General features: G+C 46.3%; 2 protein-coding genes across 2 annotated transcripts; both read left to right on the top strand.

Annotated features, from left to right (window-relative positions):
• The first annotated feature begins 329 nt into the window (after positions 1-329).
• On the top strand, positions 330-1,416 carry LOC108042178 (MORN repeat-containing protein 5). The gene has a single exon (XM_017120341.2). It carries the CDS (start codon positions 473-475, stop codon positions 1,334-1,336), a length of 864 nt encoding a protein of 287 aa, XP_016975830.1. The 5' UTR covers positions 330-472; the 3' UTR covers positions 1,337-1,416.
• A 619-nt stretch (positions 1,417-2,035) lies between these two features.
• LOC108042155 (transmembrane channel-like protein 1) lies at positions 2,036-13,709 on the top strand. The gene is made up of 19 exons (XM_017120294.2): positions 2,036-2,140; positions 2,783-2,919; positions 3,006-3,046; positions 3,504-3,797; positions 4,033-4,160; positions 4,446-4,550; positions 4,872-5,060; positions 5,126-5,256; positions 5,860-5,970; positions 6,618-6,712; positions 6,773-6,869; positions 6,930-7,022; positions 7,417-7,572; positions 7,627-9,652; positions 10,961-11,065; positions 11,155-11,336; positions 11,396-11,572; positions 11,626-11,948; positions 12,009-13,709. The coding sequence occupies exons 1-19, from the start codon at positions 2,036-2,038 to the stop codon at positions 13,586-13,588; spliced, it is 6,075 nt and encodes a 2,024-aa protein (XP_016975783.2). The 3' UTR covers positions 13,589-13,709.
• The last annotated feature ends 1,066 nt before the right edge of the window (positions 13,710-14,775 follow it).

Here is a 14,775-nt window from a genome sequence, read left to right as displayed (position 1 = left end):
AAGGGGTTACATTGTCATTTTTGGCGAAAAGCCGACCAAAATGAAATTTTTTAGCTGTGAATGCCACTCGATTGCAAATTTTATAACGAATTCATGTGACAGATATTTAAAAAGGTTTTGATCAAAAATCCGAAATTTTAGTTAAATTTGTTCGCCGTTCTTATATAAAATGACGATGGCGAAAGTTTCAAGTCTCTAGCATTTAGAACAATATAGAAACAGTTGGGCATGGCTATATTAATTCGTCTGGTGTTGCGGATCAAGAATATGTAATGTCTCCTTTAATGCGTTTCAAGCTTCTGAACAGAAATAATAAATCAAATCTTAGTAGTCCTTCAAAAATACAAATCGAAAATATGCACTATTTTCATTGCCAGGAATAATCACTCAGCATTCACAAGACTTGAAGGTCTCACATTATTTTTGTACTTATCTTTTCGGTGCACCAAATACAAAAGTTGTTAAAGTGAAAATGGCCCAGAGGACGCCGAAAACGTCCATAACGCAAGTGGATATCCTATTGACTGGAGCCAGATATGCTGGGACCAGCAATGAATTGGGCATGCAGGAATTTGGGGTCTATTTGTATCCGGATGGCACACGCTACACGGGAGAATTCCTCAACAATCGCTTCCACGGCAGGGGCACCATTCAAATACCAGATCCCTCGGGAATCACCTACCATGTGACCCACAGGCATGGCAGGCTGAAGACGATTGATCAAATGAAGTTTAACGATTCACTGCCCGTGGACTTTGAGGTGATGGATCATGGCTCGCTTTGCTTCGACTCCTGGCCGTATTGCACTGCGATGGATCGTCGCTTCTACCAGGAGACCAAGGGACCTCTGGATCCCGTCGGTCCGAATAAGTTTAAGTCCAAGGATGGAGCCAATCCTCTCAACTTGGGACGCAATGTTTTTGACTTCGGCTTCGGGCTGCTGGGCAATCGTGGCTTCATGCTGGACACGAAGACGTTCAGCAAAGAGAGTTCCTATATGGGCTGTCGGGAGGCCCGTCGCTGGACCCGGGAGAACTGCCCCCATGGACCGCTCTGGAATCGCCACCACAAGCAACGGGTCAAGGCCCAATTTGCCCGCGAGATCATCCAGAATAATTGGGAGAATGCCGGCTGCATCCGGAAGCGCACCATGCCCAATGTCCGCATCTGTCATCGCTCCACCAGCCTGGACAGCTTCGGATCGGCCCGTCTCCACTTGGCCAGCACCACGGACACCTGCTCCTCGGAGGTCCAGGCCATGAGGATGCCCCGCCACGAGTTGCGCAGCAAGTGGAGGCGATCGAAGAGCGAGAGCAACGTGTGCCGCATCAATTGATGATCCTTAGATTTTTGTTTATTTCGGTTCTACTTTCCATGTGACTAAAAAATTAATATATTGTGTATAGTTGACCCACATTTCGATCTGCGGGCCAAAGGCGTTGGCCATGTTTGTGGTGGCAAGATTTATGGTTAAATCGCGAAAACTGCAGCCGAACATGGAAAGCCACTTAGTAGGCCTACACAATGGGGCGTGGGTGATTTTTTGGGTCATCCGAAGCCATTGCGGCATTGAACTTTGGCTCAAGACTCGAATTTGGGCCTAGGCCACTGGCACAGCGGGTAATGAACCCATAATCGCCGGACATTATGCTACACGTGCGCGGTGGCGAAGAGATAAATTTGATGTTAATTAAAGCCAGCCGAGAAATCCATTTAATTAAAAGGGACGAAAGTGAAATCAGAGAAAGTGAAAGTGAAAGCGAAGCAGAAACAGAAGCAGAAAACACGGCGCAGAGAGCACCGAAACATATTTCAATAGTGGGCGCTCCCCTGACATACAAAAAAAAAAATTAAGGAGGGAAAGCCGGGGAAAACCCTAGAATTTCGCGATTTTCTTTTATCAACCCTTGCATGTTTGATTTTCATTTACATGGCCAGGCCAAGAATACAAGGTGACTCAATATCAAAAGCTATACACACACATTCCCTGGCACTCAAAACGCCCACATTCACACTCGCCCACGACGCCATCTAAATGGACATTCGAAGTCCTGGCTGGTTACGCCCGGATACGGCGTTGTTATCACATGCCGCTGGCGATTTTTACACTCATTCGTCTTCGTTCCAACTGGGCGAGGAAGTCAGGTCCTGGGTCCTGGCTCCCGTTTCCTCCTAGATCACCCCTCCCTCCTCCGACCACAATGTCCTGGCGCATGTCCGTGTAAATTCCTTGGCCCCACTTGATGTGTGTGTGTGTGTGTGTGTGTGTGGGTTTTGGGCACGTTTTGGCTTTGATAAGTTGCCCAATGGGTGGGTCGTGTGGTCCTAGTCCTCCCTCTGTCCGTTCTTCATTCATATTCATTCATTATTAGAAAAATTTAACTTTCGCTCGCTGGCTCGCTCGTTCCACCTGTCTGTGTGAGGTCCTTGCTGGTAGTGATGATGGTCTTTTGCGCCTTGCTGGCCTGGTCAGCCATCTAAGCCGTTCAGTCTGCGCACAAGGCTGCTCCAAAGCGCTACGTCGGCAAACTAGCTAAATCAGGAGCACAACCTAGTAACTTGTCCATTAAAAAAGGATTTTCTTTGAGAGCACAAGAAAAGCTACCCATAAATTTATAAATCCCAAATAACTACAAGTGTAATTAATAAATAAGCAATTAAGAGTGAAAGTTTCGCTGCACGCAAAAGAGTGCTACCAGTTACCAGTGTGATTGGAGTAATTAGCTGTCCCGGAACAGCACTTGAAAATAAGTTGAGTTAAGCTTCCACCATCAATTCGTAGAACAACTCGGGAGTCACTTCGCCCCATCAACTATCTGTGACCTGGGCACCGCCATGCGACTTGAATAGAGGTGGCTGGCAAATGCAGAGCAGCGCCGATGCCAAGAGGGAATTCTACAAAGGACAAAGGGGCAGAAGGTGAGTGGACCCAGCGCGAAAAATAATTAAGGACCACGGAACTCTAACTTGCTCTCTCTGCTCCTTTTCATTCATATACTTTAAAGAGCTGCATCACAGGAGGACCACAGATCTTACGAACTGAACGGTATGTCCAGGCACTTTATGAAAAAACTTTCAGCTTGCCTTTGAATTTAATTAGTTTCTATACAATTTAAGAAACTAAACATAACTTTAACTGAAATCAAAGCCATAGGAATCTATGCAGTAAAAATAAAATAAGACTTTATGTGGAAATCTTTTTTCCTAAAGAACAATATGAATCTAAAAGTTACAAATTAATCACATCTTTTTATAGATTATTACAATTCAATTGCAAAAAGGTGTACCTAAATATTAATATAAATATTGAAAGGGCAAACATTTAAGCACGGTCAAACTTTAAAGCATAAATTTGAAAGTTAAGAGAAAATACGTACAGTAAAGAAAGCTTTTTTTAAAATTCAAAGGTATCATATTTGTGTTCTTGGTTTTCTTTATAAGTACGTAGAAAACTATGTAAGTGTAAAACCTTTTCCCTTGATATCTTACACTCTCCCATACAGATTTTCCACTGCAAAACCAAAGCAGCGACGCCGAGAGCAGCCACCACGAACCCCAGTTCGGCCAGCATCCGCCAGGGATTGGATTCGAGGATGGCGGCGGCGGCGGCGGCGTTGACGTTGATGACGAGGAGGACTACTCAATTTCCGTATCGGCAATAATGCAGAGACGTGCCAGTGTGCGTGGATATCGGGGCAAGCGCGGCAGCCGGAGTTCGCGGCGGGCATCCAGTCCCATGGATCACGTGCTGGATAGTGTGGAGCGGCGGCGCTCCAGTGTCTATACGACAAGTTCAGGCAAGTGGGCCGGCACATAAGTGTCCAAAACAGATTTCGCTTAGTTAACGAGCGGACGAGATGGGAGGCGGGTCCTCCAGTGGCGGCTAATCAACGTCTGGGGGCCTGTTTTCCCGTAATTTTTCATGCTACGTGCGGCCATCGAAATGATGGCATGGCGTGGCGTACTGACTGGCATACTGGGCGTATGTGTAATCTGTTTTAGCTTTGCCTTTGCTTTCGTCCCACTTCGCAGAGGAGGGCACCAATCAGGAGTCCACGCAAGAGCAAATCTTTGAGAACATCCGCCTGCACAAGGAGGTCATACAGTCGGTGAAGCTACAGCCATGGCCCATCCGCAAGAAGCTCAAGTTGGTGCGGCAGGTGGGTGAAATGCCATGTCTTTAAGATGGGCGTGGATTTGGATGAGGAGGTGATGGTGGTGGGCCTGAAAACTGGGCGCGTTCGTTTTCACGCCGCTTGTCAGGTCGTTGAAAATGTTACGACCTACAACCTCCTCCCAGAACACTCATCAAATCCTGAGCCAAACTTTTCGATTTCATTCACACCACAAACACACACACACTCTTTATCTCCCATCTTGCGCAACGCCCTGGCATTTTTAATGATGTTTGGACTTTCGGATCTGGCCCTTGGATGTGTTGACAGGCCAAAACATATGTGGCACGCCACGAGGGCGCGCTCCAGGAGCGATTCGCCATGTCACGCAGCACCCGGGACTTGTGGGCGAGGTTTAAAATTTTAATGGCGGCAGTAAGTGATTTTTAGTACCCCTTAAAACCCTTTCCTCCCAGCCGGAAACGCCGCCTGCAGAATGCGAAATGCAACGGGCCCAGGGCGAACGCCCCAAGTCATGCAAAAAATATTTATGTTTACACAATTTATGGGCCACTTTCCGGCCGGGACGGACATTCAATAAATCTGCACTCGCATAATTCACGGAGTTATGTGGGCTTCGGTGCATGGGGCATTCTCGCTCTGGGGGGAAAACCAATTAAAATACGAACTTGCAGACTGCAATTCCTCCGAGACATAACTCACGGAGTAAATCCATTTCCCATCCCGTTCTGCTAGAGATGGAGGCACTGGAAGCGGGAGACGACCAGCTTCCTCACCGTCCTCATTCCCTGGGAGCTGCGCATCAAGGAAATCGAGTCGCACTTCGGCTCCGGCGTGGCCTCCTACTTTACATTCCTGCGCTGGCTTATGTGGGTCAATATCATGATAGCCATTCCGCTGGTCGCCTTTGTCATTGGCCCGGAGGTGAGTGTCCTCAAAAGCAGCCAATTTGTTTTGCACATTTATGTTTCCGCTTGGCTTTGCCCCAGTACTTTGCCACGAAGCACGGCGAAACGGATCCGAGGAAAAGGATGTCCGACCCGGAGGCTCGAGTGGCCGGCAATCTTTTCACTTTCTGGGAGTTCGAAGGATACATAAAATATTCACCTATGTTTTACGGGTAAGTTATTGGAAGACCCCTAAACCCAGATACATCAAATTTGTTTTATGCACATGTATGCATACATTTTATTTGTGTTCTTAAGTGAGTAAGAAAAGAGACTAAGATTTCAATGTTAAAAAATCGAATCTTGTGGGCTGTTCTTGAAAATTAAATGAAACAACTTATATGTTGTATAAAAATAGTTACAACCTATATTTTAAACATTCATTATCTTTCTGATTTGTATATAAAATTTCAATACATTTCTCCCAATAAGGATATACAAACTGTGTCAAATCATTTTGCTGTGAGTTTCAAAATACAAACGTCCATGTTCGACCTTTTACTAAAGCTGATAGAGTAAGATATGAGTAGCAAATATTTCAATGTGATTAGACGAGCAGAAAACAGTCCCTGTGAAATTAAAGCTAGCCACTATTGAAAAAACTAAACCTGTTTGGTTTTATGTAGCCTTTTCAACGGAGAACGACCTTATTAGGGTTATGAAGCTATAATATTTTCATGGAATTATTTAATTGTAATACCCAACTGGGGGAAGAGAACTATATTAATTGCTGGCAATATCCTCATACCACATTTCCCCTTGTTGTCTTTCCCCAGATACTATTCAAGCACATCCGGCATTAGCACGTCCGGATATAAGCTGCCCTTAGCCTATTTCCTCACCGCCGTTCTGGTCTATATCTACAGCTTTGTGGCGACGCTGAGAAAGTGAGTATGAGGGGGGAGGGCTAGAGACTCACAAGTAAATAAGGGTCATAGGATTCCGGGGGTCATGGGTCCCAATGTGTTGGGTAGGCACTTCATTAAATCCCTGGTCATCGAAGCCGCAAAAAGCAAACTAAATGTCAGAATGCTCGTTAATTAATTAAACAACACTGAAGCGCTGATTAAATAATACAAATCTTGCCACGAGGCGTGTCTCGGGGGCCGAAAAAAAACCAAACTTTCTGCTTCTTCGGAAGGGGAAAAGCATTGGCCATTATGATTTACGCACGCACACGGCCAAAAACACGTGCAAAAGGGGGCGGGGCTGGAAACGGAAACGGAAATGGCAACGGCAACGGCAAAACGCCATTTTGACCGTTGGGCGGCTTGCTTTAATGGCTTTGTCGGCATTATGTTGATTTCGTAATTGAACAAAGTAGCAATGTCAACAGTGAGCAGCCGGCACTGACCTTTCCGCTCGCCACTTTTGCGCAGCACGTGCTCGGCGTTCGTGAATTATTCCAATCGCAATGCTATCTGGGATTCAAAACGGGGATTGTCGGGATTTGAGCACAAATTATGGCCTGTTAGGAGACAGAGGCACTGGTACATGGAAAACCAGACTAAAACTTTTCTCGATCCATCGACAGAATGGCGGAAAACTCGCGCAACTCGAAACTTTCCTCGAAGGACGACGAGTGCGTCTTCTCCTGGAAGCTCTTTACCGGCTGGGACTTTATGATTGGTAAGTGGCCCGGCCAGTTCCACAAACAAGCTGCCGTCACAACTTTTCCATCTCCCACAGGACACGCGGAAACGGCCCACAATCGCATCGCATCCGTGGTGGTTGGCTTCAAGGAGGCCCTGCTCGAGGAGGCCGAGAAGAAGAAGGATAATCGCAAGTAAGTCGCGGCCAACTGAAGCTATTTACTTACCATAATCGATGTGCCGTGTCGTTTCAGCTGGCGGGTGATACTCCAGAGGATACTGGTCAATATCCTGGTGATGGGACTGCTGGGTTTGTCGGGTGCCACGGTCGTGCTGCTGGTCAATCAGTAAGTGGATTGGGAAAAAGGGATATAAAGCTCAAACAAATCATAACTTAATTTAAAATACGCTTGTCTTGAATATTCATGACTCAATTGAAGCTTCAAATACAGAAAAAGCATTATTTTAACTCGATATTAACCATTCAACAGTAATCATTACTCTTGAATTTCTTTTGATGCACATAAAAAATTATACATTAAAATCTAAGATAATAATTTGATTGTTTACTTTAAAGTATGCTATTTAATCTTTAATACTCAGCACTCACTTAAAGCTTTGGTTACAGATAAAAGGAATGCTATAACACGATATTAAATATTGAACTGAAATCGTTGCCCTTGCCATTTGTTTTTCCCCGTTTTAATGTATTCCTTTCTGTGTCATCCCTTTTATTTAAAGCTCCGAGGATTTGGCCAAGCACGACAACTGGCTGAGTCGCAATGCGGTGAACGTGACCATGACCCTGCTCTCCTTCTTCCTGCCCATGATATTCGAGGCACTGGGTCTGTTCGAGAACTGGCATCCCAGACAGCAGCTACGATTGCAATTGGCACGGTAAAATAATCATTACAAATAATTGGATACATCTGAAACGTTCTTCCTTTGCAGAATTATGATCCTGAACATGTTGAACTTGTACTCGCTGATGTTCTCCTTCATCTACAAGATCAACAGTAAAGAAAGACCGTTGCAACTGCTAAAGATGGAAAATGAAACCAATACCATGGAGCTGAAGAATCTGCTGAGTTCAATTGAGGCTCTAAGAGCCATGACCCCGTCTCCTTCTCTTTATAGTGATAGTACATCGGAAGGTCTATTTGATGAGGATAGTGGCAACTCCACCGATGGTATCTTCACCACCACAGCTGCTGCCGCTTTGATCTCCACCACCGTGCAGCGTCTCAAGTGCTATAACATGACTGTGAAATGCTCAAAACCACGCACCATCTTCAATGCTAAGAACTTGGCCACCACCCTGATGGTTTTAAATCTGACAACGCCAACTATGGTGCCACCAACTTTGCCCACAACATGGCCCACCACAACACCCACCACTTTGAGTACTTGGACAACGACGGAGGCAACTACTACGACCACCACATCACCTTGGACCACCTTACCGCCCTCGACAACGGACACTGAAACAACCACAACGACTGAAAGAGCCACTACAACCACAGAGGCACTCGCAGCAACCACTTTATTAACAACCACTGCCAAAATTACTAATGCAATTCCGGACACTACAAAATCTCCAACTAATATCTTAACTTCCGAGTCACCAACAAGTATCTCAACATCCAAGTCACCAACAAGTATCTCAACATCCAAGTCACCAACAAGTATCTCAACATCCAAGTCACCAACGAGTGTTTCAACTTCCGAGTCACCAACGAATATTAATATTCCCAATTCAACAACTAATGTTCCCAACTCAACATCTAATGTTGCAATTCCAAGTTCTACAACAAATAATGCTGTTCCAAACTCAACAACTTATATTGCAACTTCAAGCACAGCAGCAACCACTACGAACACCACTATTTTACCACCCAGCAGCACCACAAAAATGATTACAACCACAACCACTAAATCACCGAAGCCAGAAGATAACTTTTCCTACACCACGGGAAATGATGAGGGATCCTACGACTACGGCAGTGATGAACCACTGGCCTCTGCCTCGGGTGCAACATCAGATGCTCCTGAAAATAACAGCTACTCCGATATAACAGATAACTTTTCGGAACCCTTTGATATGGAAGATTTCGATGACCAGGATGGCACAGAGCAGGTTAACGATCCACTGGCCAAAGTTTTAGAGCAAGTGGATGAGGAGGAGTCAAAAAAGCGCAGTAAAAGAGCAGTTGGTGATCCACCTCTTTGGCGTTCTAGTAAGTACAGCAAGCGGCATCGCAATGATTCCTCAGTCTCACCTAGTCAAGCGGGAGAAACCACTGAGGCGGGAAATGCCACACCCAGTCGGTGGACCGGAAATTGGACACCCTTTAGACCAACCATTCCAAGCACCACCACAACAAAAAGGCCGCTGAATGGGATTCTCAGCAAAGAAGAGTGGGAAAATCTCAGGCGTTTTAGAAGCAGGCAAAGCACATCTACAAGTACTACTACCACAACTACTGAAAGACCCAGAAGAAGATACCAAACTACTACTAATGCTCCTCAAGAGGATGCATCCACTACGGAGAGTTCCACGGAATCAACAAGTCCAGAGAGCTCCACCTATGAAAGCAGCAGTAGTAGCAGCACCACCGAAGAAGATGAGTCCACAGAGGAATCAGTAAGGACCACTTACTACCTAGGCAATGTGGATATATCGGAGACCGGGAGTACCAGCTATTACGACGAGGACAGCGAGGCGCTAGACGATTGTGTGATTACCATTTGCCCCAAGGACGACATCTTCGGCAGCACCACCGAAAATCCAGAGAGCACCACCCAAAGTAGCGACTCCAAGCAGCTAACCACCGTGAAACTCAGTCCATTGGAGCAGAAACAAAAGCGTCTCAAGGAGGTGCAGCTGGCGATTAAGAAAATACAAACCAATTTGACTACCATGTGCTGGGAAACTTCTCTGGGCCAGGAGCTCTCCAAAGTCATCGTCTTCGACGGGGTGAGTGCGGTGCCATCCCCCTTTTCTGATGCCAAAGTTGCCGCAGTTTAAAAGCAAATTTATCACCATGAGCTGCTATCAATTTCCCTGGGCTTCCAGCTCGGAAGCTACTGCTTCTGTATCAAAATCTATTTAGCCTTAAATATGATTGAACTCAAAACGGAGTAGCAGCCATGAGCTTTCTGGGCGTGAAAGCCCGTTTAGCTAAATTGTCCGGAAAATTTAACGCAAAATTTGTCTTCCGCTTCTGCACTGAACACTCTTTTTGTCTTCCTTTATTTTTTTTTTGGTCCTTTGCCGGGTCATGGGGATTTTGAAAATCAAATTTTTGCGCTCGTCTAACAAACCAAAATCCACTTGACTTAAAAGGCCAAGCGATTCGAAAAAGAGAAGGCGAAATGGAAGGAAAACGAAAGGCATTTTATCATAATAATCGCTCTCGGGAGTCCTTTCCAACTGATGTGAAACGCAGCTGGTAGCCGGAACAGGAACTTGGGACGCTCTTCGATTTCCAGTCACAAATTTACATAAGCCATAAGCATGATTGTGAACTTTGGCCCTCGAATGCCAACTTTTATTTGGCCATTTGCCACATCGAGTGTCGATTGGCATCCCATTGGGCTGTGAACTTTTAGTCTAATCGTAAACAAATTCATGGAATTGCTAAAGTTTTCAAGGTCAGTCAGGCGCTTTTGCGATAAGAACACGGCGTAGATAGTCGGCCAAGTCAATAACCCTACTGGTCGTAGACTACCGCTCAGACTTTTCAAAGGCATCTCAATTTGGGGATTACTTGCCCCTTTTATTTCGTACTTAACATTTGTCCGACATTCGTGTAAACTGTGTGTAGGCCGCTGGTTCAAAAATGGCCGAAAAAAAAAGAAAGACATGGGTCTCGTATCCAATTTGATTATGCCCCCCGACATGGCGTACATAATCTCTATTAAACGATTTAAGCACATAAATTAGGCAAGTTTACGGGCCGTGGCTTAAACGCATTTATGCTTTACGCATAACAAAATGCTGGCAATGGGGAATTGGGTTTGGTCATGTGCGGTTTGGGTTTGCAATCTCCATCTCGTTCGGTTTTGGATTCGAACTTGGGGCACGTGTTCGTGCATGAATTTGGACCACACAGAATAGTGAGGGGGGAGTATAGTTGGGACAACAAAGATGCAACGACGACCCGGGTTACGTGTGGCAACTTTTAAGCGCCAGCATCCGGCTACCGAGTTCATTACAAAGCGCTTACTAAACCCCACTTTCCAACCATTATCTCATCCCAATCCACAATGCCTCCCCAAAAAGCTGATGTCCATTGTGGCGCCCCTGTGCATTGACTTTCTGCGCGCCCTCTTCGTGCGGTATGTCAATCAAAACTGGTGCTGGGACATGGAGAAGACCTTTCCCCAGGTGAGCCGACGACTCCATCCGGTGTCCACCATCCACCATCCTCTATCCGGTGTGACTAATGCGAGGCTTTGTTTTCGTTTGCACCGCAGTACGGCGACTTCAAGATAGCCGAGAACATCCTGACGTTGATTAATAACCAGGGCCAGGTGTGGATGGGCATATTCTTCTCGCCGGGCCTGGTGCTCATCAACCTGGTCAAATTGATGATCATGATGTACTTCCGTTCGTGGATAGTGCTCACCTGCAATGTGCCGCACGAGGTGGTGTTCAAGTGAGTGGTCCTGTCCTCACCTGGTGATGGTTAGTCCTTGTAATCCGCATTCTTTGCAGGGCCTCCAAATCGAACAACTTCTACCTGTCGCTGCTGTTGACCATGTTGTTCCTTTGTGTTTTGCCCGTGGGGTATGCCATTGTCTGGCTGCGTCCTTCCTGGCATTGTGGACCCTTCTCGGAGTACAACAGGATAGCTGAGTTTATCACCAACACAACGAGAAATGCTCTGCCTAAGTGAGTTCTTGCGATAAATATAAAACTACATTATCATGATGTAAACTTTGCAGACAACTCCACGAACCCCTGGACTACATGACCTCGTCGAGCACTGTGATTCCACTGCTGCTGCTGCTCATCCTCATCATCTACTACCTGGTTTCCCTGACAGGCGCTCTGCGCGAGGCCAATCAGGATTTGCGCACCCAACTGCAGAAGGAACGCGAGGAGGAGCGCAAGAAGATCTTCAAGGTGCCGGAGGTCAAGCAGGCGGAACCTACAGCCACCGCGCTGACAAATCGCTGGCGCAAGGTCCTGGAGGCCAGCTCCCCGGTTACACCCACCCAACCGCCGGATTTCGACACGGAGGAGTACAAAAATCAGGCCCGGAAAGGTAAGCCAAGTGTGGAGTGAGACTGTCAGGTCACAAGTCATTTGTTTCGTTCCCATTCAGAGCTAATCTCACGCATCATGAAGAAGGCACTGCGCAAGGGCTCCGCCACCTCGGATGAGGACTCGTTTGTGCGGCGGGATGACGATGACACGGATACGGAACACCAGGACTCACTGCCCCACGACGAGGAGGCCAAGGACAAGCGCTTCGGTCTGTCGCGATTGCAGCAGATCCGACGCACCCGCAAACCCTCCCTGGTGGACATCGTTCAGATTGCCAAGCAGGAGCGGGCACGGGCCGGATCCATTGTGGCCGGGACCAGCGCGTCGGCAACTGGCAATTTCCCGGTGAAGGAGACCCATCCCAGGAGCCGCTTCAAAGTCGAGAAACACGAGCGCAAGGATAGGTGCAGCATGAAAGAGAAAAAGGACACCAAACACAAGCAGCCGCAGCCGCCACCCTATGAATCGCCCAAGGACAATGAACATGATCCGGATACAAATTCAAGGATTGTCAGCGAGCGCCGCGCCAGCTTGCTAAGGAGAAACAAGGAGCAGGCGGAGGCGGATGCGGAGGAGGAGCCCACCACACCAGAACCACCGCAAACACCCGTTCCGAAAGACAAGGAAGCGGAGACGACTCCTTCTCCACCCGAGGAATCCACACCAGAAACTCCCCCGCTGGCCAAGAGCAAATTCCACATAGTTGACGAAAAAAAGCCGCCGCAGGAGGTCGAAGATAAACCCTTGCCGACATCCAAGGAAAGTGGTGGTGGCGGTGGTAGCCTGGGCAAATTCAAGTTCCGCAAAAACAAATTCAAGTCAAATAATGCGGTGGCCAAGCCTGAGCCCGAAGTTTTCAAGTTCGATGAGCGAAGTGTGGAGAAGAGCACGGATGTGCCTGCAACTCCGGCGTCAGAACATCTGAACAGCGAGTTGTGTGGCGGGGAGGAGCAGGAGAGGAGCCTGCCCTCACCCACGCCCAGCCAAGGTCAAGGTCAGAGTCAGGGTCAGGGTCACCACCAGCGGCAGTTGTCTGTCCTTTCGCGACAGGGACGCAAAAAGATTGGCAACCTATTGGCCCTGGTTCGCGAGGCAGTCAATCTCAAGAAAGACGATGTGGAGCAGGGTTCGGATGAGTCGCCGGGTCCCACCACGCCCACTTACTTGGCCTACACACCGCCACCACCTCCGTCAGTATTGTCCAGCGTGTCCAGCTCCACGGCCCTGGAAATGCCACCCACTCCAGAGCCGGAATCGCCCACGCCCAGTGCACCACTACACTTTGGCAGTAGCACTTCCTCTCGTCCGCCCACGAAACCACCGAAGCCCCCAGTGGTGCCCACATCGGCCACTGCTCCAACGGCCACAATGGACGATCTGGAGGAACTGGACATGCCCGGACCCATCACATTCCCCAAGCGCAGCGATTCCCATCGACGACGCACCATGCGACAGGACTCGCAGAGTTCCATTTGGTCGGATAACATACCCACCATCACGATTAGCACCACCGGCAGCGACGAGTGCATTGTGGATGCAGCTGCTCCCCAAAATGGACTGCCCGAATCGCGAAGTACTTCGCCGGGGCCCACGGTCAATATAATTAAAATTGACATTGAGAAAGAGCAGGGGAAATGATAGGCCTGCTGAAGAAGTGCCTTCAACGCCAGATTGTCTTCTTAACTACAGAAATTAGCATTCTTCCTACTCTAACTAACAAACTTACTAACTACTTAGCTTGAATCTTGTTCTTCAGCATTTTGGAAAATCTCTCGGTCTATATAACATAATGATATTTAATACATTAGTTTATTTCCATAAGAAACTATTATAATAAATCATTCTATATTGCACAAAATGTATATGCTTTTTATTCTGGGGATTTATAGTAATTAATACATTTATTTTTTAATTGCTTGAACTGCAGGGAGAATCGCGATGGTACCAACTGCGAACACTGCAAAAAGAACGTCTATATTCGAGCCGATGTGTCAACAGCCAACATAGTCATATTTAGTTTTTTTCCATAAGAAACTATTGTAATAAACAACTCTATATTAATAACATAAACTAAACGTGTTTTATTCTGGGGGCTTATATTAATTAATAAATGGTATTTCACAGTAAATTGTTGATTTGAAGGAAATTGGATTTTAATTTAAATACGCGCCAAAAATAGTGTTGGCTAATGCTTGTGCAAGCAGTGCAAGCAGTCGCAGGTTCCAAAAATGACCTCATTTGGATGGCGCCAATCGTTTTAATTTAAGTTTTTATTTTCAAAAGAAAATTCAAATTTATTTCGTAAAATAGTATAAGCACACAAAAACTCTCTGAGCCAAACACAACAATTTTAAAATAAATAAAACATTTTTAACAAACTCATTCAAAGCAAAAAGTATTATTATGAAATGTCTTAAAAATATGTAAATTTAAAATTAAAATATTGTCTTTTAAATAAATTCAGAAACATGACACATAAAACAATCCCAAGGAACTTTAAATGCCCTTAAATGCCAGTATAGTCTCTTGAATGAAACTGAAAGTGCTGCGACGATTGTGGTACATTAACCTCCTTATCAGCTTGCCAGCGATAACCTGCTAACTCCAATCGCAACAAACTAGCGGAAAGTAGAGCAGAGAGCAGCTTCCGAGACAGATCTTGACGAATTTTATTTCGAGACGTATCATATAAGACGAACGCAGTTTAAATATTTGCCCGCCTAAATGAGCAATTAATGGAATTCGTACGAAAAGAGCGAGGCAATCAAACCGAAGTACTTCAATGAGGAAGATTTTCGTGACTCGAGAGCTTTTCTTACTACAAC

This window comes from Drosophila rhopaloa, unplaced genomic scaffold (assembly GCF_018152115.1).
Source record: "Drosophila rhopaloa isolate 14029-0021.01 unplaced genomic scaffold, ASM1815211v1 contig_163, whole genome shotgun sequence".
NCBI lineage: Eukaryota > Metazoa > Arthropoda > Insecta > Diptera > Drosophilidae > Drosophila > Drosophila rhopaloa.
The sequence above is the reverse complement of the archived record's forward strand: the minus strand, read 5'-3'. Positions and strand labels throughout refer to the sequence as shown.

Bases quoted from the DNA above. Each gene is read 5' to 3' on its own strand.
- LOC108042155 (XM_017120294.2), top strand. From the start codon at position 2,036: ATGGACATTCGAAGTCCTGGCTGGTTACGCCCGGATACGGCGTTGTTA. The intron at 3,047-3,503 runs GTATGTCCAGGC...TCTCCCATACAG, and splicing joins CAGATCTTACGAACTGAACG to ATTTTCCACTGCAAAACCAA. The intron at 5,257-5,859 runs GTAAGTTATTGG...GTCTTTCCCCAG, and splicing joins TATTCACCTATGTTTTACGG to ATACTATTCAAGCACATCCG.
- LOC108042178 (XM_017120341.2), top strand. From the start codon at position 473: ATGGCCCAGAGGACGCCGAAAACGTCCATAACGCAAGTGGATATCCTA.